Source organism: Dryobates pubescens, chromosome 14, assembly GCF_014839835.1.
Source record: "Dryobates pubescens isolate bDryPub1 chromosome 14, bDryPub1.pri, whole genome shotgun sequence".
Lineage (NCBI taxonomy): Eukaryota > Metazoa > Chordata > Aves > Piciformes > Picidae > Dryobates > Dryobates pubescens.
In genome coordinates, this window is record NC_071625.1 from 17,312,410 (window position 1) to 17,340,307 (window position 27,898).

Below are 27,898 nucleotides of genomic sequence, written 5' to 3' on the forward strand. Positions count from 1 at the left end.
AACTTGGGATCTCTTGAAAAAGATGCGTAACAGAGTGTTTCAGATGTGCATGCTGAAAAGGTCTCCATGGCTCTCAGCACTGAAATCAGTGTGTTAATAATCTTAGGTTGAGCTATCAGCTGATATTCAGTGCAGATTTGCTAAGCATTGTCTTCTAAATAATGGTTGAAGGTCTCAGCCCTGGGTTTCCACCTGACATCTGCACCTTCTTTATTTGCCATTTTAGCAGAGAGAATGAGTCTTTAGTTTGCACAGATATACCCATCTGAGAATTAGAATGACCTTCAAATCCAAATTCATGTCATGCTACTACTTGTCAGGACATGCAGTGGTGTTGGTTTTTGGTTTTTTACATCTTTTATGTCTATGTACTGAGCAATTAAATAATTATGAGAAAAAAAAAATCAATTCAAATGGTACCTGCAAAGATGTTAAGCTTGATGCTCTCCAAATAGCTTTCTCTCTTCAAAAGAGAGACCATTATTATTAGACAAATAGCTTCTAAATGAGAATGAACATTAGGAGATCTGTAGTGTGGTCTTTCTAATTAATTGCTTTAGCTTATGCCATAAATCTATCTGAAAGCAACAAACTTGTAAGGCTGCCGCTTACATAGGTTCACAGCTGTTAGAGATAAGATACAATAGCTGAAAAGTGTTGGTACACATGTCCTTTGTAAAATTTGGATGTTATTCTTGGGTTGGGCAGAGCTCATGAGCTTATTGCTTGAATTATTCTGGAAAATACTATTTTTGCAGTTTAAGAAAGGGCACAATAGTCAAAAGACCAAAATTTACATGTTGAAATTTCAGAAAAAGGGAAAACTGGATTGAGAAAGGTATCTTTTATCTTGTTCATGGAAGTAATAGTATTGAGTTTAATGCTGCTGGATGGTCAGGAACAACAGTGCCCTTTGGACTTCTAATTATTAGTAAAACCTCTATCTGCCAAGGAGAAGAGGATCAGGATGTTAATTCACTGGTCTAACCAAAGGTCTGAGATGAGTAATCTTGCTCATAAAGTATTGAAAGTCTTTCTTTCAATATGACATGTGACATGGGAAGATCTCCATGATTTTCCATAATCATACAATTCCTGTGTATTTAGCTCACTTAATTTGAAGTGTTTCTTGTGGCTTTGGGTGAAGCTGGGAGAGTCGTAAGAAACCAGGCTGTTCTGACCTGTGGCACTCACAGTGGTAGTGGGCTGCTCATGGAACTTAGGAGGAAAACCTTCCTATCTTGAGGTGCTGGAAATAAGAACACTCAGTAAAGGGAACAGAGAGAGTATCTGGATACAATCTCTTTGACAACAAATACAGAATAGGTTATTTTACAAAGCTTATAATTTACAGGAATTTGGGTTGAGCAGAATAAATATCATGCTTAACATGCAGAAACCTGTACCCCACTAGCCAAATTTCAGACTAGCTGTAATGCTAGAGTGGCTCAGAAGAAAAATCTGTGAAAGTTCTAAGCTCAGCTGAGAAACTTTTGAGTCATATGAGACACTACACTAAATAAATAGATAGATAGATAAATAAATAAATAAATGAATAAATAATCAAAGCAAAACAGAACAAAACACACCAAAAAAAATTGCTGTAATTGTGCTCAAATTAATTCATCTGAATGGTGAAAGACAGAGCTGGTATCTTTGGTCAATATTTATCCAGGAATACTGAAACTAAAACCGTCTGCTGTAACTCAGACACTGCATTATCAGAAGAAAGTTGTGGCAGCATTCTAAAAGCAAAAAACCAACCAAACAAGCAAACAAATAAAACCCCCCACCAAAACAAACAAACAAACAACCCAAAATACAGCTTTCCTTTTGGAGAAAACAATTTAACATTTCACAGAAACAGGAACTTCAGCTGAGGGGTGAGTCTGCAGCCTATCCTGCTGTCATATCATTTTAAAATTTTTAACTCTCATGATTAGAAAATGTCAAGATAATCAAAATACAGGGACATTACAGCTGGTGCAGTAAATTGTTGCACTGTACTCAGCTTGTGTTGTGCTATAACACCACACAACAATCCTAACTTTTAAAACACTTTGGTCACACATTATTTTGCTTATACATTGATTGAAGTTTATGAAGATTGGGGTATGATTTCATAGCTGATCTTAAGAGCCAGTTATTAAATCCCTTCCATTTGATACACTACTCTGATAATATGCTGCAGAGAAAGCGTCAAAAAGTGTAATTTCTTTTGTGCTCAAACCCTGCATATAAATCTGCGTGGGTAATAAAATTATAATCACATATTCATACCTCTTTGCAAAATAAATGTAATGATACTTTGTATTCCCCTGGTGCCAGGACTCTCAAGCTCTTCAGGCACTTTATAAACATTAATTAAGACTCGCACCTCTGTGTTTCGTAACTGCCATACTGATCACCTTCATTGTTTTGTAATGTGTCTGCCATATTCTGATTACTCCAGAGCCCCTTGTTAAGATTATACACATCAGTAAACTGAGGCAAGCCGGTTAAGTTGCATGATTAATTTCTTGCAGCAAGTCTGTGATTAAGGTTGGAGCTGCAATTAAGAATTTCTCTTTCCAGTTCCCTGTTGCAATCACCAGACTAACTCCTATGAGGACTTCAAAGTATTTTCAATGATTCAGGTTGGTTTCTGTGTTGAAAGATACTTAATTTGTAATGTTAATAGGTGTAGGGTTGCTAATGCACTGTCACCTGGTATCTCCTGAGTGCAAACGTGTGACAGCAGAGCAGCCATGAACTGAATTGTGGCACCCACTAAAGGCTCTTTTCCTGTCATAAACTGTGACAGGCAAGTCTCTGCAAGCATAAGCTGTGCTTTATAATGGGGAGACTCTGGCTCGTTTATGACTAAATGGATTCTTCCTGTTGGTCCTTAGCTTGCAATGTGCTACTTCTTCCTTGTTTTCTGGCTGAGAAAATTGTACTTTCTCCTGGAATCAGTGTTTCTCTCCTCTCTTGCCAAAGGCTGTTTTATTATCTCCCATCTGACTTGTGTTTCCTGTCATTTTCTACTGCTTTTCCATTTGAAGGAAGACAGTGGTCATGTCATAATTGTTTTCTTTAGTAATTGCCACAAAGATGCTGAGTGTTTCCTAATTAGATCAGGCGGTGTTCATGGTGAAACCTGAGATGCTGTCCAAGGTCGTGAATTTCCTTCAGATCTCAGTAATTGAGTTGTACAGCCCATGTTTGTGCAACCTGAGTTCCTCCCTGCAGCTCTTGAAGCACACCAGGGGGATTGTGAATTGTGGTATTTTAAAGAGAAAGAGCAAAAAAGCTTAATTGGGGAAGTAATGGCATTTCACACACAAACATACACACACCCTTCTTTCAATACGCCACAACATGGAAACCTACTGAGTTGTATTTCATTATGGTCTCATTTTGCAAATGGCAAACTGGAGCTAAAATACTTCTGTATAGGTAAGGATCAGTTCAAAACATTGAAAAGTTAGATGGATTTTTTTGGGCAGATGGATAAAACTTAGCTAGGGATTGAAAAGCCGATTGCAAACATATCATTATTTTGATGTGAAATAACTTTACAAAATGTTCTAAATGGTGCCTTGTTTTGATGCTCAAGGGCTGTAAAATTATAGATCATTGCACTGCAGATGAGATGTTAATTTGGAAGAATTTGTGAGCAATATAGAATTGCTAGATGCATTTGGTGTGCTGCTTGCTTTCATTTTTATTAGTCAAAATGAACCAAAGGGTGGTCAGCATTTGAGAGCAGTAACAGTGAGGACATTCTACCAACAGGATTGATGTTCATAGCAAATGTCAGAAGCGGTAGAGAAATGGGAAAGCTGTGCTTTATCTAACGTTGTGGTGGGGGGAAATATCCTCTTTACTAATTGTTAGGCGCTCCTCCCTTCCACCTCTTTGTTTAATGGATAGGAATAGGTCATTTATCTCGAGACATCCACAGGGCACCTGTTGAGACTGTGATCTGGTCCTCCCTTTGGCCTGTGCTGTGTGTTTCTGATGCCATTTCTTCACAGTAGCTGCCAGAGCAGGATTAAATAGTTCTCTGTGCTGTGCAAGAACTATTTCAAAACAGACTGGGAAGGAGGGCGAAGCTTGCTTTATCTAGCTCAAAGTTGAGGTAGGCATCTTCACTCATGTATTCCTGTAAAACTCACAAGAAGACTCTGCCCAGGCATTTCTGGGGAAAGCAGGCACCTCTGCAGCACGAGCAGCAAGAGCACCTTGAGCTCTCCCTGTTGCCTGATGGTCAGACCCTCTACAGCTTGGCCTGTGACTCTTACTGAGCTCTCAACACTACAGGGCTGAAAATTAAATTAATCCTTAAAAGAAAGGGTTTTCAATTGAAAGTATCACTTTAAAAAAAAACAGGACCATGAGGTGAGTGGTTGTATTTATGTACTGGCAAATAAAATACTGGAGAAAAGGAAGGCATAGGTCAGTTAGAAAAAAAATGTTTTATTTGAAAAACTGCGTTTAATAATAATGATAATAATTATTATTAATAATAATCATACCACATTATACTTTTCTGCTATGATGATAAAAACTGCAAGGGCTGGCTTTCTAAGTCTGGAGAGATAGTTAGATACCCTATTCATACTAGTTATTAAACTCTTCATTTGATGAGCTACTTAGTTTAAGTGTCTTCATTTAATATCTAAAAATTACTCTGAAACCTGAGCCACGGACAGGCAGAATGCAGACAGTGATTTTGCTAAGGAAAAGAATGAAAATGCAACCATCTCCTGGAAAACAGGCAAAAAGATAGGAGAAAGACATGATCCATCTGTTGCTCTTCTGGTAGTCCTTGTGGTCCAGTATTTAGCAGTACCTTCTGAAGGAGACCGAAGCAAAGTAACCTTTTCTTTATCGAGCAGGTGATGTAAAACATTGCTGTCATTTCCAGGGCTTAGTGGGTTCATTCTGGTCACTGAAAATTCAGCCTGCTGATGCTACATATACAATATAGTAAGAGAAAAGATGTTGCATGCTGCACAATGAAGAGGCACACATAAGCAGTGCAGTTCTGCTTTGGTCTGTTGGCAATGTGATTTAATCATCTTTCTCTCTTAGGAAAGATTAGGAACAAATTCAAGAAACATGCTACTTCTCACAGACAGAAACCTCTGTGTTACATAGTGTGACAGAGCTTCTGCGTGTTAGCAGTGCTTTTGCTTTTCCCCTTTCTCCAGGTGGAATTCACATAAATATTTAAAACAAACAAGCAAGCAGGCAAAACCTGGTTCAACTTGGCTGTCCAGCAGAACTGAAGATAAATATTTGCAAGGTTCTAAAAGATGGTCATAAAACAGACTCATGGCTGGATTCTTCCCAGTGTTTTGTGGTCTCTTCACCATTTCCTTATGTTTTTGACAATTCTGTTCTGCCCAGAGACCATACACATTTGAGACTTTTAAGTTCTCACCTTGATGTGAAGATAACAGTCACTTAACTGATACTAACAAGAACAGCAACAAAAAAAGGATGATTTCCTGCAGTGTGTGGCAACAGTGAATGCAGCTTCCTCAACAGCCTATGGCTCAGGGTGATATCAAATTTGATATTAAAATTATGCCAGTCAGATCATCTGAACTTGTGTTCAGGCACTATGCTTCCAGATACAGTCAGTTAGATATATTTTTTGGGGGAAAAAACCCAACAAACCACCTTTTTTTTTTTTTTAAAGATATTCTGGACACTGTAGGTTTTTGTCATTGCGAACAAAAGAATTTTTCTTCAGAATCTGGCAGATCTCTTTCATTGCAGTGTTCAAGTAAAAGCTTGTCATAATTATTGCTCTTGGCAGCAGTTTTTTTTAAAAACCAAAGCACTGTTACTCAAGTGCTTGCTGTTCATGTTGTCTTAAAACCAAAACACCAGAGCAATGGGCTCCTCAGTTTAAGAAGGACATTGAGACACTTGAACGTGTCCAGAGAAGGCCAATGAGGCTGGTGAGAGGCCTTGAGCACAAGCCCTATGAGGAGAGGCTGAGGGAGCTGGGGTTGTTTAGCCTGGAGAAGAGGAGGCTCAGAGACCTTACTGCTGTCTACAACTACCTGAAGGGTGGTTGTAGCCAGAAGGGGGTTGGCCTCTTCTCCCAGGCAACCAGCACCAGAACAAGAGGACACAGTCTCAAACTGCGCCAGGGGAAGTTTAGGCTTGAAGTGAGGATAAAGTTCTTCACGGAGAGAGTCATTAGCCATTGGAATGTGCTGCCCAGGGAGGTGGTGGTGGAGTCACCATCCCTGGAGGTGTTCAAGAGGGGACTGGATGTGGCACTTGGTGCCATGGTTTAGTCATGGTGACAGGTTGGACTTGATGATCTTTGAGGTCTGTTCCAACCTTTGTGATTCTGTGATTCTGTGATCTTAAACTAGGCACTGAAGAAACACAAAGATGAACATGCTGTTTTTTTCTCTAGACTGTTGTGATTTAGATCAGGACAGGTGAGGTCATTACATTACACATACATTTTAAGCACTGAGAAATGAAAATGTCTTTTTTTATGTGCTGCTTATACAAAAGGGAGGAGATGATGTCCATCTGAGCACTAGAAGATCATAGTGCCTCAAGTTGTCTAGGAACAAATCAAATGGGAAGAACTAAACTCAGCCTTTCCTTGTGAGCAGAATGGGAGCATGCTTAGTGCAATCTTTTACATATATTAGCAAATGTCTCTCAAATAACAGACCTGAAGAGGCTGGTAATAAAATACAGCAAGGTAATTTAGCAACGAAAGCAAACACTTTGGTTTTCCCTCAGTGGTTAGCAGCGACTGTGGGTTTTTATGCTCTGCTTAAATTGCTAAGGAACATTATTTGCTCTTAAATCTATTTTTAATTGACCCAGCAATGAAGAGTTTTGTTAGGAAGATAATGCTTTCATGAATTTAGATTTGTGAATCAAGATCATTCAATGAAACACAGTTCATTTGAGAATGAGATGTCTGATATTTTCAAAGCAAATCTTCAGCCCTTAAGACAAATATTTAAAAGTAAATACAGACTGTGGCAGTCTGAAGCCTGCTAGACATTTTGGAGATTAACTGTGCTTACTGGTTTAAAAAAATTAGGAACAACTTTATTGTTTTTCCTTGAGGGTCCTCTGTTGAAGAAATTAATTGACTTGTATCTTGATCTAATTCAGCTATAACCACAAAGAAATGTAAAACAAAATCTAACTGAAATGGAGCCACTGGTTTTCACAGTCATGCTGCGTGGTCTGTCTTTTGGAATATGTATTTAAGTTTATGGTCTCTCTAAAATGGCTTTCACAAGAGTTACAGATTTGAGATTTTGATGTATTGCTCCTTCGTTTAGATCATCTGTCTTCTGAGACCCTGAAATGATGTTTCTTGTAATGCAGTTCCTACCAGGGTTGCAGTGTTGTTAAAAATTAGATTTCAGTGTGGTTTTCCCCCTGTTTTTCCTTTCTTTCTTTTTTTTCTTTTTCTTTTTTTTGTTTTTTTTTTGGCCAGGCAAGGCTGCTTAGCATCAACACTGTTGGTAAACAAACACAATCAAATATTCTTCCAGTACTGCATTCCCATGTGTGTTTGTTGAAACTGCAGCTCAGATGAGGTTGGATGCAGCAGTTCTACCTGACTGCAGACAGGCACAGCAATATTTCCCTTTGCACTCAGTTTCAAGAAGGTATAGGCTTGACAGATAACTTTACTGACGGCCTGTCCAGGGTCTTCACACTGGAGATGTTTGCTGTAAGAGAAAGTGCATCATTTTCTTACAAAAAAGAAGTTGACTTTTGAGAAATAACACCTTCAGGTACTGCTGTATGAGCATTTTGAGACATATTGTTAAAGAGGATAGGTGAGATTCTTCTTGGCCCTTCGGTGTAAATCACTCTTAATATCAGATTAATTTAAGATGTCCTGTATTCAGGGACACGTCCAGTAATCTAATAGGCCTTCTCCATTTTTAGCTGCTCTGATTGTGCTGGCTCTGATGCCGGTACCATGTGGGAGTGGATTTATTTTGAGGCTAGGCTATAGGCTATAACTAAGAGTAATGGACCAAATGAAGATGAGAACATTTCAACTGAGACTTAAGGAGCTTTGTCTTTGAGATCTGTTGAACTGTGGAGGTACTTCATACAGAATATGGTGAAAGTCTTAGCATTTTGAAGTTGCAGCTAGACTGGATAAAGTAGAAGAATTACCCTCCGTGGAGCAATCATAGGCTTACTTGCAGCTGGAGGTTACTTTTTAATCTAAGTTTTGACCATTTCTCATCTTTTGCTTTATCCAGCTCCTTCAGTGAGACTGGAAAGAATTTATGGTGAGGAAAGGATACTGTGTTTGTGTACAGGATTATCTGAAGGCTGTACTGCAGAAGATATCAGTGGCTTTTTCAATGGAGCCAAGGAGCCATCAGAGCTCTGTTTTTATTCCATCTCTACCTGCTGGGGAGACAACTGCTATGATTATTCTCTGCCTTGACACCCAAAGAACTAATAAGACTTGTTGTTTACATTGTTAATAAACTTCTTGAGACAAAAAGTGCATAATGCAGAATAAAACATCTTATCCTTGAGTGGCTATGATGGTATCAATAATATGATAACAGTGAATCTTGATAGTTAATTTAAGAAATACGTCTTTCTGGAGCACTGAGTTTGATTCTTAGTGGGAACTTCTATTATGATAAATAAAATGTGGTGGGATCTGAGCACTAGTGACTGTCAGCCCTGCATGTACATACAACAGGTATCTCTGCTGCCCCTGTGAAGTTGAGGCAGGTGCAACAAGTGAGCAGCAAAATGCTCAGTCTGCAGGCCTGGAGAAAGGTGGTCTGGGAAAATTTTCCTATGAAAGTGTATGCAATGTCCAGTAAAAGGAAATAGTGGTAATTTCTTCTGGTAGCCTCGCAAGCCATTATCTTCTGCTAATGTCCCCAGAAGTGGTGTGCTGGAACTGTTGTGGTAAGCAAGGTCACATTGTTACCTAGTAGATCTCATGTGGAGAGGCCATCACAGGTATAACTGACATTTTAAGAGAAGGCTAGAGAGAAAAGAACATTTGAGACCAACTTTGGTGGCAGGGCAGAGTGTGAGGAAGAACAAAGCCGTGGTCGTGGATTGGAACGGGACCACAGCTTTAAGGACCATCAGAAGTAGCAACTTTTTTTCTTTTGTTCAATGGTGAATAGAAGGTTGGGAACAGGATCCAAAGAGAGTTTAATATGACTGGAATAATGGCCCAGAAACTAAAGCCAGGCTATTTTGTCACTTGTGTTAAGCTCTTCTGCCTCTTCGCCTCTGAGCTCACTAACTGTGTATTGTGTAGTGCTGATTGATTTGTGGTGTGTTAGGTGCATGCTACCAGCTTTGAGTAAGGAACATTTTCTGAGGCATCCATTTGGGTGCTAGCAAGGTAAAGTGAAAGTAAAGTAGATCAATGTAAGACACACCAACCAGAAAAGTAATCAAATTTTTGGCCTTTAGGGAAGGAAGGCATTTTTGTGTCCCCCTAACTTGAGTAATAACAGCTTCAGAAGTATTAGGACTTGTTTCATATAATCACTGTTATCTGCTTTGCTGTGTATCTTTCTGCAGGCAGTATGGTGACATGAGATGTCATGATCATCATATCAGCTCTGCTTATTGGGATAAAAAACCTGCAGACAGACTTGAGCGATTTTATTAATTAATGGCTGTATTGTTCTCCCTTGGAAATCTCAACAGAAAGGCCATTCATGTGACTGCCTAGCAGAAACTGCTTAACTGTCAGAGCCAAAGATGGCAGGTGGTTTTCCATGGCAATCAATAAAGTCAGTCTCAGATTTTTATTCTGCCCAGGGCTCAGCAAGTGGGCAGTCAGGGAAAGGATGTTTGTTGGCTTTGATGGCAATTCATACTACAGCCAAGTAATAGAGCTGTGCTTGCAAATGGTCCAAGAGAATATTACAGTCCTCAGATCCAGACAATGCATATTCTCATACAGGAACTGTTTTGATAGGATGATAAGTCTAGGTGAAGTAAATTCTTGCTCAGTGTTATTAGCAGGCAAATCAAATCACAGAACCAATATTTGTATAAATATTTCAGTGGACTGCAAGAAAATGAGACTCCTGCTGATCTCACATGGACTTTCCAAAGTGGTTTTGCCATAATTTCTTTAAAATATTTAGATTTATTGTTGGGGTTGCCAAGCATTGAAACGGGCTGCCCAGGGAAGTAGTTGAGTCACTGTGCCTTAAAATATTTAAAAGATGTGTAGATGTGTTGCTTAGGGACATGGTTTAATGGTGGACTTTGCAATGCTGGGTTAATGGTTGGACTTGATGATCTTCAAGGTCTTTCCTAACCTAAATGATACTACAATTCTATAAGATACTTCCTTTCTAGACTGTCACACTGTAGGCAGGATAGAAATTATCCCCATGGATCCCTGTCAGAAAGTATCCCCATGAATTTATACCCAGGTTAATTGCTGTTTACTTGCAGAAGACGTAAATACAGTTTATATTTTGTTCAGCAATCTACAATTTGCATTTTATGAACCACACACATATTCCTAGTTTGGAAAGAGGTTGTCTGCTCTGTTAAGTTTTTTCCTCATTCTCAGTCCTCTGTTTTCTCATTATCAGAATACACTTGATTATCTCACTCATTTAATGAGGTGCTGTGGGATGGTGAAGACACCAATCTATTCTGCCGAATGCTTTTGAGAGGTTAAAAATAATGCCAATAGATCTCCCATTGGTTTTCACTGGTAGTTGTTCTGGGATATGAGAGAACATTCAGTTCTGGCTAGTGTCCCCCTTCAAGAAGTTGATTTTCTGATTATTGTTAATAATAGTATGTGGCAGATAGTATTAATAATAATACTGTAGCATATGCTGGATTATTTTCTTAGACAAATACTTAAGTAATACTCATTCATGCTTGCTTGGTTTTTAAGTAATTCACAGTTCTATTAATTTTTTTATCCTACATTTTAGAGAAGATAATGGCATTAATCTACACTAGATCTTAAAGAAGAGAGATGGGTTGGGTTTTGTATGATTCAGGTCATTAAAGACAACTGAAATGGATCTTTTCTGTCAAAGAAAATTTTCCACTATTTTTCTATCATTTCTCAGTGGTTTGTTTTGTGGGTTTGTTGATTCTGTCCTTGTGTATTAAACCTAAGAGTAGTGTTACCTTACTGCATTTTATGGTAACCAAATGCACTTTTAAGAAAGGGAGTGAATTCAATTTGTACTGAAAGGTTGAGCATTCAGAGTTCAATGTGCTCAACATCTGCATATCACTTCAACAGCTGGCAAACTCCTTGTGGAGCATCTGCTTTCTATTACAGATACTTTTTACAGAGGCAAATTGAATGTGGCATCTGAAAGGGCTTCTTGCATGCATGGAGATTTCACTGGTGACAAACTGATTATTCAAGGCCAGACATTTTGCCTCTTTTCATGCAGTGCATGGTGCACTGAGGTTGATCTCAAGAGACAAATGCAACAGACATTATGGTTTATGATCTGCTGAGCCTGGTGCCAGCTCTGAGTATTAGAGCACATGAGCTCACATTGCAAGTGTTTGATTAGTGAAAGTCAAAGGAACTAAGATTCCCAGATAAGGTTTTCTAGAGCTCACAGTCAGGTTTCTGAAGATCTTCTAGGAACTGACTGCAAGTTGTTTTCTTCTTACTCCCATCCTGACGCTGGACATTGGTTCTGAAACTTTAAGCCAGGAACCACATAGTTTGATGTTCTCTGAGTGAGCTCAGCCTGATTTGCAAGTGGGAATATAACATTTATTCAGGACCTCTATGGAAAAGCAGTTCAGTTCTACTGTTGTCTGATACTGCTTGCTCATAGCTGTTTATTCAGTTCTCATGCTCTCCTATGGTCTTCCCACTAAGCATGCTAATGCCATTAATGGAAATGCATGAGAGAGAACTTCATTTGTTTTAGAGAGTTCTTCCAGGAGAGGGCAGCCATAGTTAATTCTGGGTCAGTTCATGTAATGCAATGTGAATAAGGATTGCTGGCAGCATTGGGCTGTTATGCTCTATTGCCCAGTTTGTGTGCTTAGTTCTTTTAATTTGTTCTTTTGTTTGGTTTGCAAGTGTGTAAAAGATAGACTTTTTCACAAATTAATGCTGGAAAGACAAACCACGTAATAGAGTGGTTAACTTCCAGTGCCCTGTAATTGCTGAAATCACAAATACTCTTGGGAACGCTTTTCATCATGTATTACTTTAGATACATTCCAGCCAACTTGAGCCTTACTTCACTCTCTTACTTCAAAAATATTTCTGGAAAAGTATGGCCCAAACTCTTGAGTGAGACCTGAAAATTTCAGGGGAAAAAAGTTCCCTTGCCCTAAAATCTTGTACTTTGTGAAAGGATCGGGACACTCTTCTCTCCTGGTTTACATAGTGATGATATATATGAAACCTCTCTTGGTTTGGATGGAAGGGTTTTAAGTTAGCACTAAGGGGTGTATCCCATATTCCCAGTTTGGAGGCTGTACTTGTCCAAACAGCAGTAATGGTGTAGATGGCATCAAGAGACATTTTTTAATGCTGCTTTCCCAGGACTATTGCTTTGGCAGAAATTCTGAGCCTGGGGTGGCAACAAAGGCAACATGTACCCTTAGTCTTTGTATTAAGGCTGCAAGGAAAGCTGGTGTTTGCCATGAACTGCCTAGCTTCATTTCTTGCATCAGTTGAAAGCAGTGGTTTTGGTCTTTATTTTATTATTTTACAAAACTCCTTGAAATACCTTTTGCCAGATCCCTAGGTAATGTAAATCCATGGATTTTTATAACATTAAAAATGTAGTCCCTGCAGGTTGTCTCGATCCAGAAAGTGGGAAGGAGATGTGGTTCTTTTGAACATTCCCATTGAAGACACATTCCCAATTAAGACACAAATGAGGTCATATATCAAGATGAGACTATTTATTGAAGAGAGGGAGAATGGAGCAAACCAAACAGAGAAGGAAAGAAAAGGGAGAGAAAGAGAGAATGAGAGAGAATGGAGAAAGAGCGAGCAGGAGAGATATTTACCACTGCACGGTCTTTCTTTGATGGGGGTTAGGGGGAGACATTCCTGGACTGCTACCTCCAGCCTGAGATGTCCTGGGCAATGTTCCCCCCAGTAAGATAGCGTCACTCAGGGCTTTTATAGTGTTTGTAGCTCCACCTGGCCCACATTTACAATGCATATGTGGCTTCCAGGGGTGAATTCCAGGGAGTCTTTCCCGTGTGCTTGCAGGGGTCAGCACTGAGCAGCCTCTGCTCTGCTTTGCAATCCACTGTCCACCAGTGCCCCGTGCAGCTGCTGTCTCAGTGGCCGGAGATGACACATCAGGATGATCTTATCTTTGTTGAGACTCTTCTCGGTTCTTAATGTAATCATCATGATCACAACGTGATTTACATGTTCAAGAGCATTCCCTCCCAGGTACAGAGGTGATGGAGTTTGGGAGGATTTTTTGTTGGTGTTTTGTAGGAGCAAGGTGCAGACAGTATCACTTCACGTGTATACATACAAAATGTTACATGACTTCAGAGGTGCAACTAAGGAAGCTATAAAATCTTTCCATGAGTTGAATTTTGAATCCTTGTGACTTCAGTTCTTTGACTTTGTGCACTTTTATGCTTTACAACCTCTTTTCATGTCTTGTAGGCATTGCACTGATGTGTACTAAACATGCACATGTAATCTTAAAATACATAAACCATTGAAAGATTGCATCAGTGAGAGCTTGTCAGGTGATGCAGTGTTGCTTTGCCTGCCATGGAGGGTGAGGAGCCACTAATTTCTTTTCTCTGCTTATGTGTCTGTGGGTCTCTGGAAGGTAGAGCAGACACAATACTGTTTCTGTAGATGGGCTGATAGCTCTGGCCTCTGCACAGAGCCTTGTGAAAATAATTCTTAGAAAAGAGACCTAATCAGCCGCTGCGATCACTGATTTACAGATAACTGTATCTGTCTTTTAAAAGCTGAAGATAAAAGGACCAAATTTGACACCTGCTCATTGCTCATTTTTCAGTGTCTCAGTGGGCTGGAGTACAGTTGCAGAGTTTGAGTGAGGAAGGGTTTTGCCACCCACATGGCCAACTGTAAGGAGATGGATTTTCAGGAATGCTTTGCATCACTTCACAGATGAAGCCCAAGGCATGTCTTGCAGTCTTGTATATGGAGAGGATTTAGTTTTACTCTCTCTAGCTAAACTCAGTGTTTCTTTCCACCTCCCCCCCACCTCCTCAATTTGTAGTCCTATTTAGACACAAAGTTTTCATTCTCTCTGCACTTTACCAGGCTGATATCTGATATCTTCAGCCATTCAAAATGCAGTGTTGGGAAAGAAAAGATTTCTAGGCTCTTAGTTAATTTCTTTAATCAAAGAATTCTCAATAGCATTATTTTTATTTCAGTTTATTTTTCCTTATGGTTAGAATTCTTTTTATCCCATCTTTCCCTGAATCCTATAAATTCTCAGCCTTTACCATCAGTTGAGTGTAAGAATTATTCTTGCAAGGAGTTGGCACCTCAGTGAGCCAGCGCTGCGATTTTGATGGTTTACAATTAAGATGTCCTTCTCTATCTTCGGAAGTCACCTTCCTCTGTCAGTTCTAGTGGGTAGCTTATGCATTCATTCATTTCTGCTCAGTGAAAACTGCAGACTGCTCATCACAGTACAGGTTAACTCCCTCCTAAAATGTCTCAGTGTCTCCAGTTGGAAACCTGGTACAATGCTTAGTTCCTTGCCTCACCAGATAGCCTTCAAATTTGAGATACACAGATTTAGATGTTTTTAATTTATTTAAGGTAATTTCTTTTATTGTTTCTAATTCTTCAGCAGTTCTGGCTGGACATCCCAGGAAAACATGTCGTAGTTCTAGCCATGCAAGTTCTTCTGGTAAGCTCTTGGGAACATGAATATTGTTTTCACTAAGAGCTTATAGTCTCATATTTTATATATATATATAAAATAGATAGATATATATACACACACACACGTATGTAGGGGTGTATATATATATGTATGCTATAGAAGTATATATGTTGTGTGGAAACAAAAATGTTAGGAGGAAAGAGGAATGGGGAAAATACTGTAACAGAGTAATAGGAGTGAAGCAGTTTTGCACACAAGTTGTAGCAGTGAGCACAACTTGCCACCTCTCTAGCAATCAACATGTTTCTGTGGGTATTGCTGTGTGGCCTCAGGTTTCAGCACGCACAGGAAAAGTTGACTCAGGATGTAGAGAGTTAGCCTGGTCTGAACTCCATTGCTATAGCTAGAAAGTAGACAAGCTGGGAGTGAAGTCTGTGCATGGTGTCATGTGTGCATAACCAGGTTACAGACCTACAGAATCAAGGTCTTCAGTACAATAGAAGGGAACTAGTTTGGAGGTGTCAAAAATAGTGATGAAGAGATTTTAATTGTTAAGGCTTATAATCCAATTAGTTCTTAGACAAGGGTTTGGCAGTGTAGGCAGAGGAAAAGGTCAAATTTGAAAAAGTTTTGTAGAAAGTGACATCAGGATTTAATCACAGACTAAGGGTGTGAGTCATGGGAGGAGATCAAGTCAAAGAGAAAACCAAGATTGTCAGGAAAGAGCCTGATCTTATTTCTGAAATTAAGACAGGTATGGAAAGGAAAGGGCTTCATGAAAAATGCAGGAGCTAGGTCTTGAGCATGTTCAGTTTTAGCAAGTAGTGAATTATTAACAGAAAGATCTCAGAGAGACGCCAAAAGTTGTTTGGGTTGATTGCTCTAGGATTAGAGATTTCTTGTTTTCAGAAATTTTGATTGTTGTGTGTTCATACCGTATCTGACAAGGAAAAATATGGATTTGTGTCATGAGATCTATTAAATGCAGTTCAAATGAGATTTTGGGACAGGCCTAGATGCAGAAGAAGGATGCAATCAGAATAAAGAAGTATCACCATAGCAGAGCTTGGCAGTTTCCAAGTGACATCTACCTGGACTACTGTCTCACGTCTTAATGCAAATGTGGCAGAGCAGACTAATCATAAATAGAGAAAATAGTGAAAATTTAACTCAATCCACTGGTATGTAAACCAACTGGGACTTTTCAGACTGAAATATGCTGTCAGTCACAATCAAAGAAACTTCATTAAGAATATAACTGTTTTAATGTGTACCTCTGCTTTTCAGCAACTCTGCTCTGTAGACATTAGTCACAGGTAGTCTAGTAACCACGTCACTCCTCCCTGTACACGAAGTGCTGTGATACAGCACTCCAGTTTGTACCTGGAGTTGTTTAATATCTATCATTTGGCTCAGCTCATTGCGTTTCAATCATGGTGGGGGTAATGGAGGCTCATGAGGCCCAGTGTCCTACTGCTTGTATTTACATAGTTACTGACATGTGGTAAATCATCTACCTGCTTGTTAATAGGCTGTTATATATTACCCTGGATGAGGCTTTGGCTGCTCCACAAGGACACAAAAGTTCTTATGGCCCAGACATCTCAGACAATATTTCATGGTTCCTTTTTAAGACAAGCATAGAAAATGGGTCATGCAGCCATCATTTTCCTTTGAATAATTGGTATCATTGTCTTTTTTATTTTTTTTTTCCTTTTGCTTAAAGCACCCTGCCCCTGTGTCTCTGTATATCTGGACATGTAAATATTTGCTTTCTCGTTTCTCTTCTCACCTGCATTTGAGTTCTTTCTGCTTTAGACAGTGCATCACATATTTAATCATACAGTCCTCAAATATGACAATTATACTGCACATAGGATTAGTTCAAGTAGCAATTTAAAAAGCCTGTTATTTGGTAGATATGATCCCTTACCTATGTAAGACTCCAGAGGTAGAAAATCCAGAGAAAAGTTAGCGTGGTGAAATCAACGTTTGACTTTGCGTGCGCACAATTGAGTGCAGGAGCCTTGTCTTGTGTCTAGGCTGTTCTGTGTCATAAAAGCAAGCATTTCTTCTTTCGTGACTATGTGCTAGCTCAGCACTATCTCCACAGGAAACAGGCTACAACCACTGTCCTTATAATTGATTTCCAGAGAGGGTAATATGCCATGGAGGTCTGCAACCTATGTAGGATCTAGACTAAACTTGCTTTGAGATCACACAGACTCTCAAACCACAGTATGATAGCTGCAGACTCCTTTTTTATCCTAAACCTTTCAGTCACATGCCAGAAACTCTCACAAAGTTTGTATGAGACCTATAAATCTGCAGAGGGAAAGGTTTGCCTCATATCCATCACTGCAGAATGGCAGGAGGGGAAAACTTTAAGTCTCATTATGCAACCTGTGAGGTATAAGGTGATTTTCTTTCAGTATGCTGTTGGTTAAGCCACATTATTCATGACCTGCTGCAGCTTTGCACAAAGCTGCCAGTATACAAAGAACAGTGTTATATCCTAGTATGGATTAGTTTTGTTTAAATGGAATATAGAGTTGTGGGTTTTTTCTTTTTTTCTATTTTTTTCCAAAAAAAATGTCTGGGTAAGAATGATCTCAAAATAGTCCTGCCACAGATGAGCTATAGACATAAAGTTTTCAATAACCTAAAATAACATGCAAATCCTGGGAACATCAGATTTCAGAACACAGGCATACTCTGCATGCCAGCCTGACCTTCTGACTGGGTAGCAGATAATGAAAAGAAGTCTTCTGCAAACCTTCTTGTGACAAATAGATAAAAAAGGGTTGGCCTACATTCAGAAATGAGACTATTTAAGCAAGTTGGGGATGTGTCATAGAATATTTTAAAATAAGTCAAAAGGAGCTCAGGCTCATTGGAAAACACAGAGCGTTGAGAATTTGACAAGTTCCAAGAGTCTGGCTTTGAGCATTTAGGTTGGGACTGGTCACAAGCATCACAAACTCTGAAGTGATTTTCACTTTGATAGCAAATTGGGCAAACCACCAAATGACAGGTTATCTGGGCTGCCAGAAGAGAAATGAGACAAGCAGCTGCCATCTCACGTGCCAGCAATTTCACAGGGAAAGCATGCACAAAATAAAATAACTCCCACCAAACCCAGAGAGGTTAAACTGAACAATTAATTTCCTCAATAAATATGTGGTTAATGTACCTTTAGTTTTGCTGGTTTAAGTTGAGGGCAGCCACACCCAGAGCATCAGTTATATTCATGCTTCTCTTTTCAGCTAGCATGGCCCTAGTATTTAGAGTTCATTGAAGAAGGTTATGATAAATATATATGTTTATAGCCAAGATCAAGTACCACTAAAATTGAGTGCTGATGACATGTCTGCCAAGGATAGATTTGGAGATTAAAAATGGACATAAACTTTATACTGATTTGGAAGATGAAAGTTTATTCAGTGCACATGAACAAGGTTGAAAAAATCCTTTTGCAAGTGAGTCCTACAGGGATGCTGCGGCATCCGCAGTCTGTTGTCATCACAGAGTTAAGTACAGACACAAACTCAAAACAATGTGGTAAGAACAATAATGGCACCAGTCGGGATCTGTCATCAGCATACTGGCCACTGCAAAAGAGTGATTAAATAGGAAGACACAGACAATTATCAAAGACTAATTGCTTATTGTTACTAGAACTATATTTTAAATGTGTTTTTCTTTTTAATTGCTTTTGGAGCGAATAAAGTGTCCTTAATTCAATTGTAAAATGTTTGGGAATGGGAAGTCTGCCAGGAATCAGGCAGCTCAGAGATCTTGTGAATGCAACTGCCTCTTTCACTAGCCTATGTTCATGTTCAGTCATCCCAATTCTGCCAGCTTTCCTGTTTTCACATGTGTGCCCTATGTTAGCTGAAGGTCTTTGGGTTGTTGGTACTTGTAGGAAGCTACACTAGTTTGCTTGTATCTTTTCCTGTATTTTTTTATTCATCCCTTTCCAAGGGTCTTGAGCTAAAGGGGAGCTGAACTCTTCAGGTCCATAGGGGTTTTGAATCAGCAGGCTCTGAGTATAAAGGCACTTTCTAGGGCAGGATTAGCAGTGGTTGACAAGGTGAGACATTCATGTCATTTGAACCTGTTACAATTCACAAACATCTGTATATTTTTGTGCTGTGCTATTGACTGCAATGAAACTATGCAGGGGATGGCTTTGGCTCAGTATTGTGTCAGGATAACAATGAATGAACATGAGAATGCTATTCCAAACTCAGGTTTGGTGTGAGGAGCAGATCCAAAACACATACAGAAGGGTTTATGCAAAGAGCGATGAGGCTCTTGTGTTATTAAATAACCATTCAGCATTTCATGATGAGAGTGACAGGGAACACAGTTTTTATATTCATAGAAATATGCTTTGTATGGATGTATTCAGCTCTGGCAATACTGCAGGACCTTGTAATGGACAAACAAATGGAACAAATGCTGTATCTGTGTGTAAATAATTTGCATGAGTGGTTTAGAAAATGAAAAGGAAATGGTCTATGTGAGGGAAAGCAAGCAGGAAGAGGGGATGAGAGAAACTGGTTTAGGTTCACATACTGGAGGATGTGCACAAGAAAATTCGAGGAGCCTGTGATCTCCGGAGAATGCCACATGCTACTTGTCTAAGCAGCCAACTGAACCCCAAATAACATTCTGCTAAAACTGTTGTTGATGTGACATGCAGCATGAAAGGAGGGGTAGGGAACTTGCCTGTATGGAGACAGGCAGGATCAGCTTGTCCTGTACATAGAGTCTGCCTGTAGTCAAGCTGTTTTTTTCCATTCTGAGCTTTCATGCATCTGTATAATGTAAGATCAGAAATGGGCAGAATTGTTGAACCTATTTTGAAATTAGTTATTGAAAAAGAAAAAAAAAAAAAGAAGAAAAAAGGAATTCTCTTTCCTTTCTCAAGTTCTTTGCAAAATCTTGAACAAACATTCTTGCAGAAGACAGCAGGAAAAAAGGAAAAAGAGGAAATTGTTCCAGACGGCATGGCTGGCATTTTCCTTGCTCTTTTAGGGTAATTAGAAGTAAGGCTGTCCTGGGCAGACATTTTAATCAGCACTTAAGGATTGGTGAACACAGGAAAACTGAATCATTCTGTGACACTTTCACTGCAGAAGCGCTGGCTTAGGCTCTTGGTTTCTGGCTTTGCTCCATGAATGTACCTGGTGAACATCATCTAGAGACATCAGCGTTGCTGCTGCTGCTCCTCTCTCCTCAGATCACTGCTCTCCCAGTTCACAGACTGAGATGAGTATGACTGGTATTTTGGAACATTTTTAATAGTATTAAAAATAGTTGATTGACTAAAATTCCCCTAGGTATCCCGGCACTGTTGAGCAAGGCTTGGTTTTCTGGACATGAATATTGTTTTAACTTTTTGTTTGAGGAGTATTTACTCCTTTGGGCATCTCTTGCCTTGAGTGTTGTTGATCTACTTGTTTGTGCAAAACCATGCCTCTGTTGGGTGTTTGCTCAGTTTTGAGTCAGGCTGCCAGCTGCAGTGAATGGCAGAGGCCATTGCAGCTGCATCAGATGGGAATTCAACATCCAGTTTTAAAGCAAATATCCAATGGAAATTTCTCCATCCCCTGCTGCAAAGATGAGCACAAATATTCTGCCTTCCCCTTGTTTTTTAATATCACCTCCTGTTTTTTAATATCAATCCAAATTTGAGTGAGGAGAGTAAACATTGCTGAAATACGTGTTTCTGCTGAGATTAAATGTGTCTTTACATGGCTTTCCAAAATTAAACTTTCACCTTGGAAAATAGGGAGTTTGGTGCAGAAATGGAATTAGTCAGGACTCAGAACTCTTGACGTACAGGTGGGCCAAGGTGTTGTGAGTGCTCACAGGGAAACTTTACAAAGTAGCAAGAATAACTTACTGTGTGATAATATGAGCAGAGTAAATAACACAAAATGTTAATATTGTTTGGTATTCATCTCCAAGGTGCTCCTCGGGGTGATAGAGGCAGAAGTGCGCCTGGCAGGTGATGTTAAATGTTTTTCTTGCAGAATAGTGGTTATCTTCCTGTTAGTAATGTTCATTCCCTTTCCCTGAGAGTTCTGAGATCCTAAAGGAAAGACACTATGAGAATTCCAATGTATTATTTTCATATAATGGTCTCCCAGACTTTCTGTGCTGTCAATAAGCATCTTCTATCAGCTTGCCCATGGAAGTAGCTTTTCCAGTTAAAAAATTAATTCATAGATATCCTGAAAGGCTTGGCTGAGGCCATCAGTGAGAAATCAAAGCTTTCTAATCACCGTTCTCAGTGGCTTGAATCATCCTTATACTTTGTCTTCCAAAATGTGTTGGACGACATTTTCTCCCTTGGTACAATGATCACTTAGAGAAGGTGCTAGAGATAAAATAGAGTGGTCCTTGTGCTTGCTGTTGGGTGCATGGCAAAGACTACATCTTTCCTTTTTTTCAAGGGTATCTTCAAGCATTGCAGGACAAAGTTGGCACCCAAGGATGCCAGCATAGTGGACATGTTTAGGTAAATGATCAGAAAAGGAGATAAAGAGTGGTGGTGGTGGGGAAGGTAGCATTCTGTTGGTTTATTAAAGTACTCAGAATGGATTTAACTTCTAATTAGAAGGAGATTTGTGCTTTTTTGGCCCTTGATAGGGCTTATGTTTCCACCTTGTTAATGTACTTAATATATGCTGGTGTTATTAAACTTGGTCTTTCTAATTTTCTGAGGTACTGTTTCTCTTGTATCTGAATGTTTGGAGGACAGAAATACAGCCACTGCTGTCTTCTGTGCTAGCAAACTGTATCTTCTGATTCAGAGCTCCTGTGTACTGAAGCCAATAATGATTCACTCTCACAGCAGTGGTGTGAGCAGTCTCAGCTTTTATATGCCATCTGCGTGAGTGAGCTGAATCTGCAGAAATGGGACCCTGTACACATGGCTTTTCCTCTGTTCATGGATGAAAATATTAAAGCATATCCGTATGGTCCATGAGATGTTTTCTGTGTCAGGAAGGGAGTAAAGCTGCCTGTCAAACCAAGCTGTTCCCTCTGATGAAAGGGGGCTGTTTTTAAACACTTCTTTCCATAGTATTTTGCACGCCAGCCATGTGTGTTTTCTCATCTGACATCTCATTGAGATCCTTGGCTTCGGTACTGCAGGAGGGAAGGGTGTGCTGGGAGGGAAGGAAATTATCTCTCCATGCGTACACAAGCACGTGTGCACACAGACGCTCTGAAATCAATTTGAAATGAATGAGGGGTTTTTTTTTAGGAGTATGAAAGTAAGTTAATCTGCTTGAATGAGATTTAATTGCTTCCCTTTTGGTTGAATTTGCTATTTTCACATGAAGATATTAGGAAGCAATTTATAAAAATGCATTTATTCTGGAAAAGGCAAGTGGACCTTACTTCTGTGGCAGGAGGCTGGGGAGCATAAAGATTATCCACACCCATATGTTTTTGTGTTTTGAAAAATTCAAGTCAGTTAATCCCAGATAATGGCACACCATTATCACCACTTCTTCATCTCCGTGATCTCAGGGCAATCCTGCAAGAAGCAATTTGATCATGTTGGGCAGGAGAACCTATAACATTAGAGTGTGCTATTGCAAAAGAAATCCAGCATCCAACATGTTTTCCAGCCCTTTCCTTAAATGCAGTGTTGATTATAACTTCCTTTCATAGATTCACAGAATGGTTGAGGTTAGCAGGGAGCTCAGGAGGTCCAACCTGCTGCTCAGGCAGAGCCACCTAGAGCTGTTTGCTGAGGACTGTGGCCAGACAGCTTTTGAGTACCTCCAAGGATGGAGACTTCCCAACCTCTCTGGGCAACTTGTGCCAGTGCTTCATCACCCTCACAGTTATGTCCATGTCTCTCTAATAGGGAGGAGCCCAGAACTGGGCACAGCACTCCCAGTGTGGCCTGACCAGCGCTATTCTCAAAAATTGGGCATGCCCTTTCAGAAGAAAAGTTTTGGCAGGAGAAGTCCATTTGGGACACTGGTTTGGGGTTTGGGTAGCTGCAGCTTGGGCACTGCAGAGTTGCTTTGTTCTCCCTCTGCCAAGCCTCTTGTATCTGGGACTTGCTGCTGCATTTGGGCATCTTTGGCCATGGAGGGGTTTTGATCTGGGCAGCTCAGCAAACTCTGGAATAAGTCTACCTTTCTGAATGTCTTTCTTCTTTGGTGTTAGCCTTTTTTATTTTATGTTTTCTTTTAACCCAGTTGCTGTGCTAAGGCTTGTTCAGTTTGTCAGGCTAAAGGGCATCCTGAGAACATGCATCATTTTGTAGCTTTTTGTCTAAAGCAACAACAACAACAAAAAGAAAAGAAAAAAAAAAGGGGAATTATTTTGATTATTTTTTTTGTTTTCTGTGAAAGCTCCTGAAGCATAAAGAGGGGGTATTACTAATGTAAATCCAATGCTTTTAGCAGAGGAATAATGTGCTGTATGTTGTAAGGCAAGTGACTGAGGAGGAACTGGAGTGATTGAAGTGCCTTACGGGCATATGAGATTGTGGGGACAGGTATTCACACAGAGGATGCTTGCTTACAGGTGCCCAGGGCTTTCCCTTATCTCTGAATGTGAACCCATAGTGAAATAGAAATGTTCCTGTATTAACAGTGCATTGGAGATAAGCCTCATCTGAAAAATACAGTATACTGCACCACTGGGAACCCTTTTGGAGTGGGGAATTGGACCAGCAATTTCATAGTGTGTTGGTAATGAAGCATTTTGGTTCTGTATAAGCAAATGGGCAAGGTTAGTGGACACATTACTCTGGCTGTCATTGTCCCAGCAGTAACCAATTTAGAGGCTTTATATTTTCTGCTCTCCTAGTAAGGGGAAGAAAAGTAGAAAGTTAAAAATGGGAGTTCCAGAATGAATTAAAGCACACAGGGTGAACTAGCTTGTAGTAGTGCTGTATAATTTTAAAATCCTTTTTTTCCTTAAAATCTGGACTTTAATATATGTATTACATTGCACATTCTGGTGGTGTCTGTCCTGCTCCAAAAGGTCACCTCCATACTGGAGGATTTATTGTGGCTGTAACATGTGAACATGGGCATCCAGCCCCGGATCTATCTACCTAAGATTTGTATGGATTGTTTCTGTTTGTATTTTCTTTCACCTGGTTCTTCTGGTGGCTGTGGATAGAACATAGCTGGTTCTTTCCATAGCTTTTTCAACAGTTGTGGCCAGTTATCAGACCTTCATTGAGCTGTTTTCTGAAAGTAATTTCCTTGCAACACTACCCTGCAAAGCTCTACAGCATCGGGGTTTCTTTTCTAAGGTTAACTGACATGCATTCTTTGGGCTCATTGCGGGTGCTTGTTTTGTTAACTTTCTAATCAAGATTCATACAGCTTCTAAACAACACAATGTGGAACTGTTTTCTTCATTTGCAGATATCCTCGTTGATGGCAAGCTTTGTGACTGTGATATTGTGGTGAACTGCAAAGTAGGAGATCCAATTCCATTGGAGGTGAAGCTGACCAACTGGAGCAAGCACAGCGTGGGCCCCTTTGCTCTCACCGTGACACCTTACCAGGACTACCAAAATGGGGTGCATAACTATGAGCTGCAAGATGCTATCACCTTTGTGGGATCTAACACCTTCTACATCGACTCAGTAAGTCTTTCTATCAGATGTATCACAATTGGGGATTATGTGCTGTTTGTTAAGGCAGATTAATTTTTGGAAAGCATCATGATTATGGCAGCTATTGGTAAAGGTGCTGCTAGCTTTGGGGACATAGAATCATCTCTCTGAAACAAACAGTTTAAGACTGTCATTTCCTTTCATGGAAACCACTAGTGAATCACAGAACCACTTCTGGTCACTCCAGAGCTGACTAAATGTGAGTAAGTAACCTAGATAAAATGTTTAATACCATTTTGCCAGTCCCCTGAGCCACCCAGTGCAACCTACTGCAATAGATTTTAAGTAACTTTTTCCTCTTTAGTCCATAAGAAATATTCCTCAGGCTGAGTCACAGAGCTATGCAAATCAGTTTTACTCAGGTCCTCAAGAAATGCAACAGACTGCAAAAAGAAAATGCTAAACATTAATGACCAGTCTGATGAGCTGGTTCATTTCCTTATCACTTTGCATACTCTTATAAAAACATAACAAAAAGTAGAAATCATGCTTAAAATTAGATAAAGGAGTCCCTTTTTAGGACAACTGAGATTTTTATTTTCCTCTCAATTTCTTCTTTAGGAAATTCATGTCTGGGAGCTTTTTTGTTTCTAAAGCAAGAGACTGAAAATAAAGACAAAACTACTCTCTCCCACATCCTTCCCCCAAAACCCAAAACAGTGAAAAAACAGGAATGGAAAACACACAGAATGCAGAATAAGCAGTGTTTCTGGTAACTTATAAAATAAACATGAAGAAGAAAGTGTTTGGGATAGTGCTTAGGACCTTTGCTTAGGTCAGCTGTTCGGATTGGTAATGAAAAGTACCTGTCAGAGGGGAAAATATAAGTGAACCTTAATAAGAGAGAATTAAAAGTTAACCGTAGGGATGGACACTATGTGTATTTTTCAGTTATGTATTATGGGAAGAAAACATTTCCAAAGGCCAGTGAGCATGGAATAAACCATCAACTTCAATTTTAGTCGTGGCTAACTGTATTCTTAGGTGAATAATTTAAATATGTCAACAGAAATAATTAAGAGGTGGTTTTCTGTGGCTCTCTTTCTGACAATGTAGATTCTTTTAATCAGAGTGGCAGTGTTTGGATGCCTAGCTGCCAAAGGCCCTGACCTTCAAGGCTAATGAGGGAAAAGGGAGATGTCAGCATAATGTATTCTTACCTTCTGATTGAGTCTCCTATGGGGCAAAAAGTCAGGAGGTCATCTCTCTTGTGTCTGCCCAAGCAGCCTTCTCGTACGCTGCGGTCCCTGCTTTTGCCCCGTTGTTCAATATTGTGACATTTCTCCTGTAAACACAGTCCCCCAGAAGTTAAAAATAGAGTTGTTTTCTGCTGCTTGTACTCCTTTTCATTCAAAAGGTGAAATGAAGAAAATGTCAACTCTTAGACAAGAAGTGTTAGGTTTTGTGGTATATAGTACTGATACATGTCCTACACAGACTCCTGGAAAACATGCTTAGTCATATTTTTCTGAGGCATAGAACCCTGATCATGGAATAAAAGTCTTCAAACAGTTCAATTAAATCTAATGCTGTCAGAGGCCCTTTCATCCCCCATAATAACTAGTTCCATAGTGGGAAAAAAGGTCTGAGAAAGCTGGACTTGTTTTGGAGACAAGAACAAAGTGCTGGTTTGTGCATTTGAGGCTTCAGGGAGGAATGAACATACTCAGAATTGTGTTCATGCTCTGAGTTTGTCAGAAACTCAGACAAGTGCTGGTTAAGAATCTGAAGAAGCTCATGCTTGGGTAAGCTGAGATTCAGAATTTCTCTTTTTTATATGTATAAGCTAAGATACTGGACCAGCTTCCCTGCTGGTGTAATTCAGTGCTGCTCAGTTGAAGCTATTAAACATATGCCCATTATTTTTATAAACATGTCTGTCATCTCCCAGTGCTTGTTTCTGCCCCTGTACAGGGAGATTCTTCCATCTCCCCCAACAGATCCAGCAGGAGAGATGGTGTGAAAATTTGGGTTTGGGTAAAGTTGGCCAGTTTAGCAAAACCTGCATTTGTCAGCAGTTTAGGTTAAATGGGCTGAGTTTACACTGACACTGGCAAGGAGGTGGTAGCATGATTTATTGTGCTGCTGAGCTGGGTGGGAGGAACGATGGAAAGCTAGTGTATGGTCAAAGGCAAATGGAAGCACCAGATGTTACAACAAGAGAAGGCCCTGAAGGCCCCTTCTTAGGCCCTGAAAATCTGGTCTGTTTTTATGCTGATGCAGAAACTACAACATTATTGGTGGGCAACTGAATGTGATTTCTCAGCAGTAAAAACAAACAAACCACAAGTGCCCTCTGCATTCATAAATGTGGTTTCATATTGAGCCTGATGCTCAGCAAATCACAATTACTTTTTGTTTCCAGATGAAAAAGTTTCAAATCAGTTCTTTGCTGCTATCTTGAAGACAGGATACATACAGGGATTTTCAGCATGCACTTGCTGCCTCATGGTATGAATATAAATTGTTTAAAGGGTAAAAGTCATACAATTTTGTATTTTTCTTTCTTGTGGCTTGAAGTCCAGGTTAGAGGATCTGTCTTGGAGGTAGCATCATGAGTACTTATTTGCCTTTTTCTGCTCTTTCTTCAGTTCAATGCAGTTCCATGCATTTTAAATTAAGTAAAATCTTTATTGTAAGCAAAACTTCTAATTTGATTATCCTTGCTTTCCTATATCTGCATTTAACAGAAAAGGTGACACCATCAGTTATCATTTAGATAGCAGACATTTTTGTGCAGTGCAGTGTTTTGACATAAGAGATAACATGGTGAACCCCCACCCATTAAAATGCATTGTATTGATTTATTTTTTACCACAGTTCAAAGCCTGAAGTTTAGTGCTGGCCATATCATTAAAAATTCTTAGTTCTTGCCAATAGGTTATGATATTTTTGACTAGTTCATCAGAGAGAGTTACTTCTTACCAAATTAAAACAAACAAAATCCCTCCATGGAGATTTCGCTACCTACCAGTTGGTCATCTTCCTGTGTTATCCTGCTTTTGCCATCACTATTGTCAAGCAGTTTTTTTTCCTGTGTGTGTTATCATTCACTAACTCACGTGACTGGTAGTGGGAGATGAAGAGAAATTCATTGGTCATTTTGAATGGTCATTTTGAATCAGCTCAGAAGCTATGATGAACATTTGCTCACTTCTGGCAGGTCCTCTGTGGCCCATCTGGAACAAATTAGTTTTCTTGGCACTGTTTTACTCACACTGTAAACTCTTTGGGGCAGTGAACAGTAGCTGGCACTAGCCATAATCTCCCACTGAGCTCCCTAAGTACTACAGCAGTATAAATAAGTAGTAATTAGTTCTAAGCAATCACAGTCCCACATGGTAGCCTGAATCAG

At 39.7% G+C, this 27,898-nt stretch overlaps 1 protein-coding gene across 3 annotated transcripts in view; it reads left to right on the top strand.

The window, feature by feature from the left end:
- Positions 1 to 27,898, top strand: part of TRAPPC9 (trafficking protein particle complex subunit 9) — a 427,530-nt gene that overhangs the window by 391,411 nt on the left and 8,221 nt on the right. For all 3 annotated transcript variants that reach the window (XM_054167202.1, XM_054167204.1, XM_054167203.1), the window contains one exon: positions 24,290 to 24,513. In XM_054167202.1, coding sequence (XP_054023177.1) covers positions 24,290 to 24,513 — 224 coding nt within the window. The remainder of the gene's footprint in view (positions 1 to 24,289; positions 24,514 to 27,898) is intronic.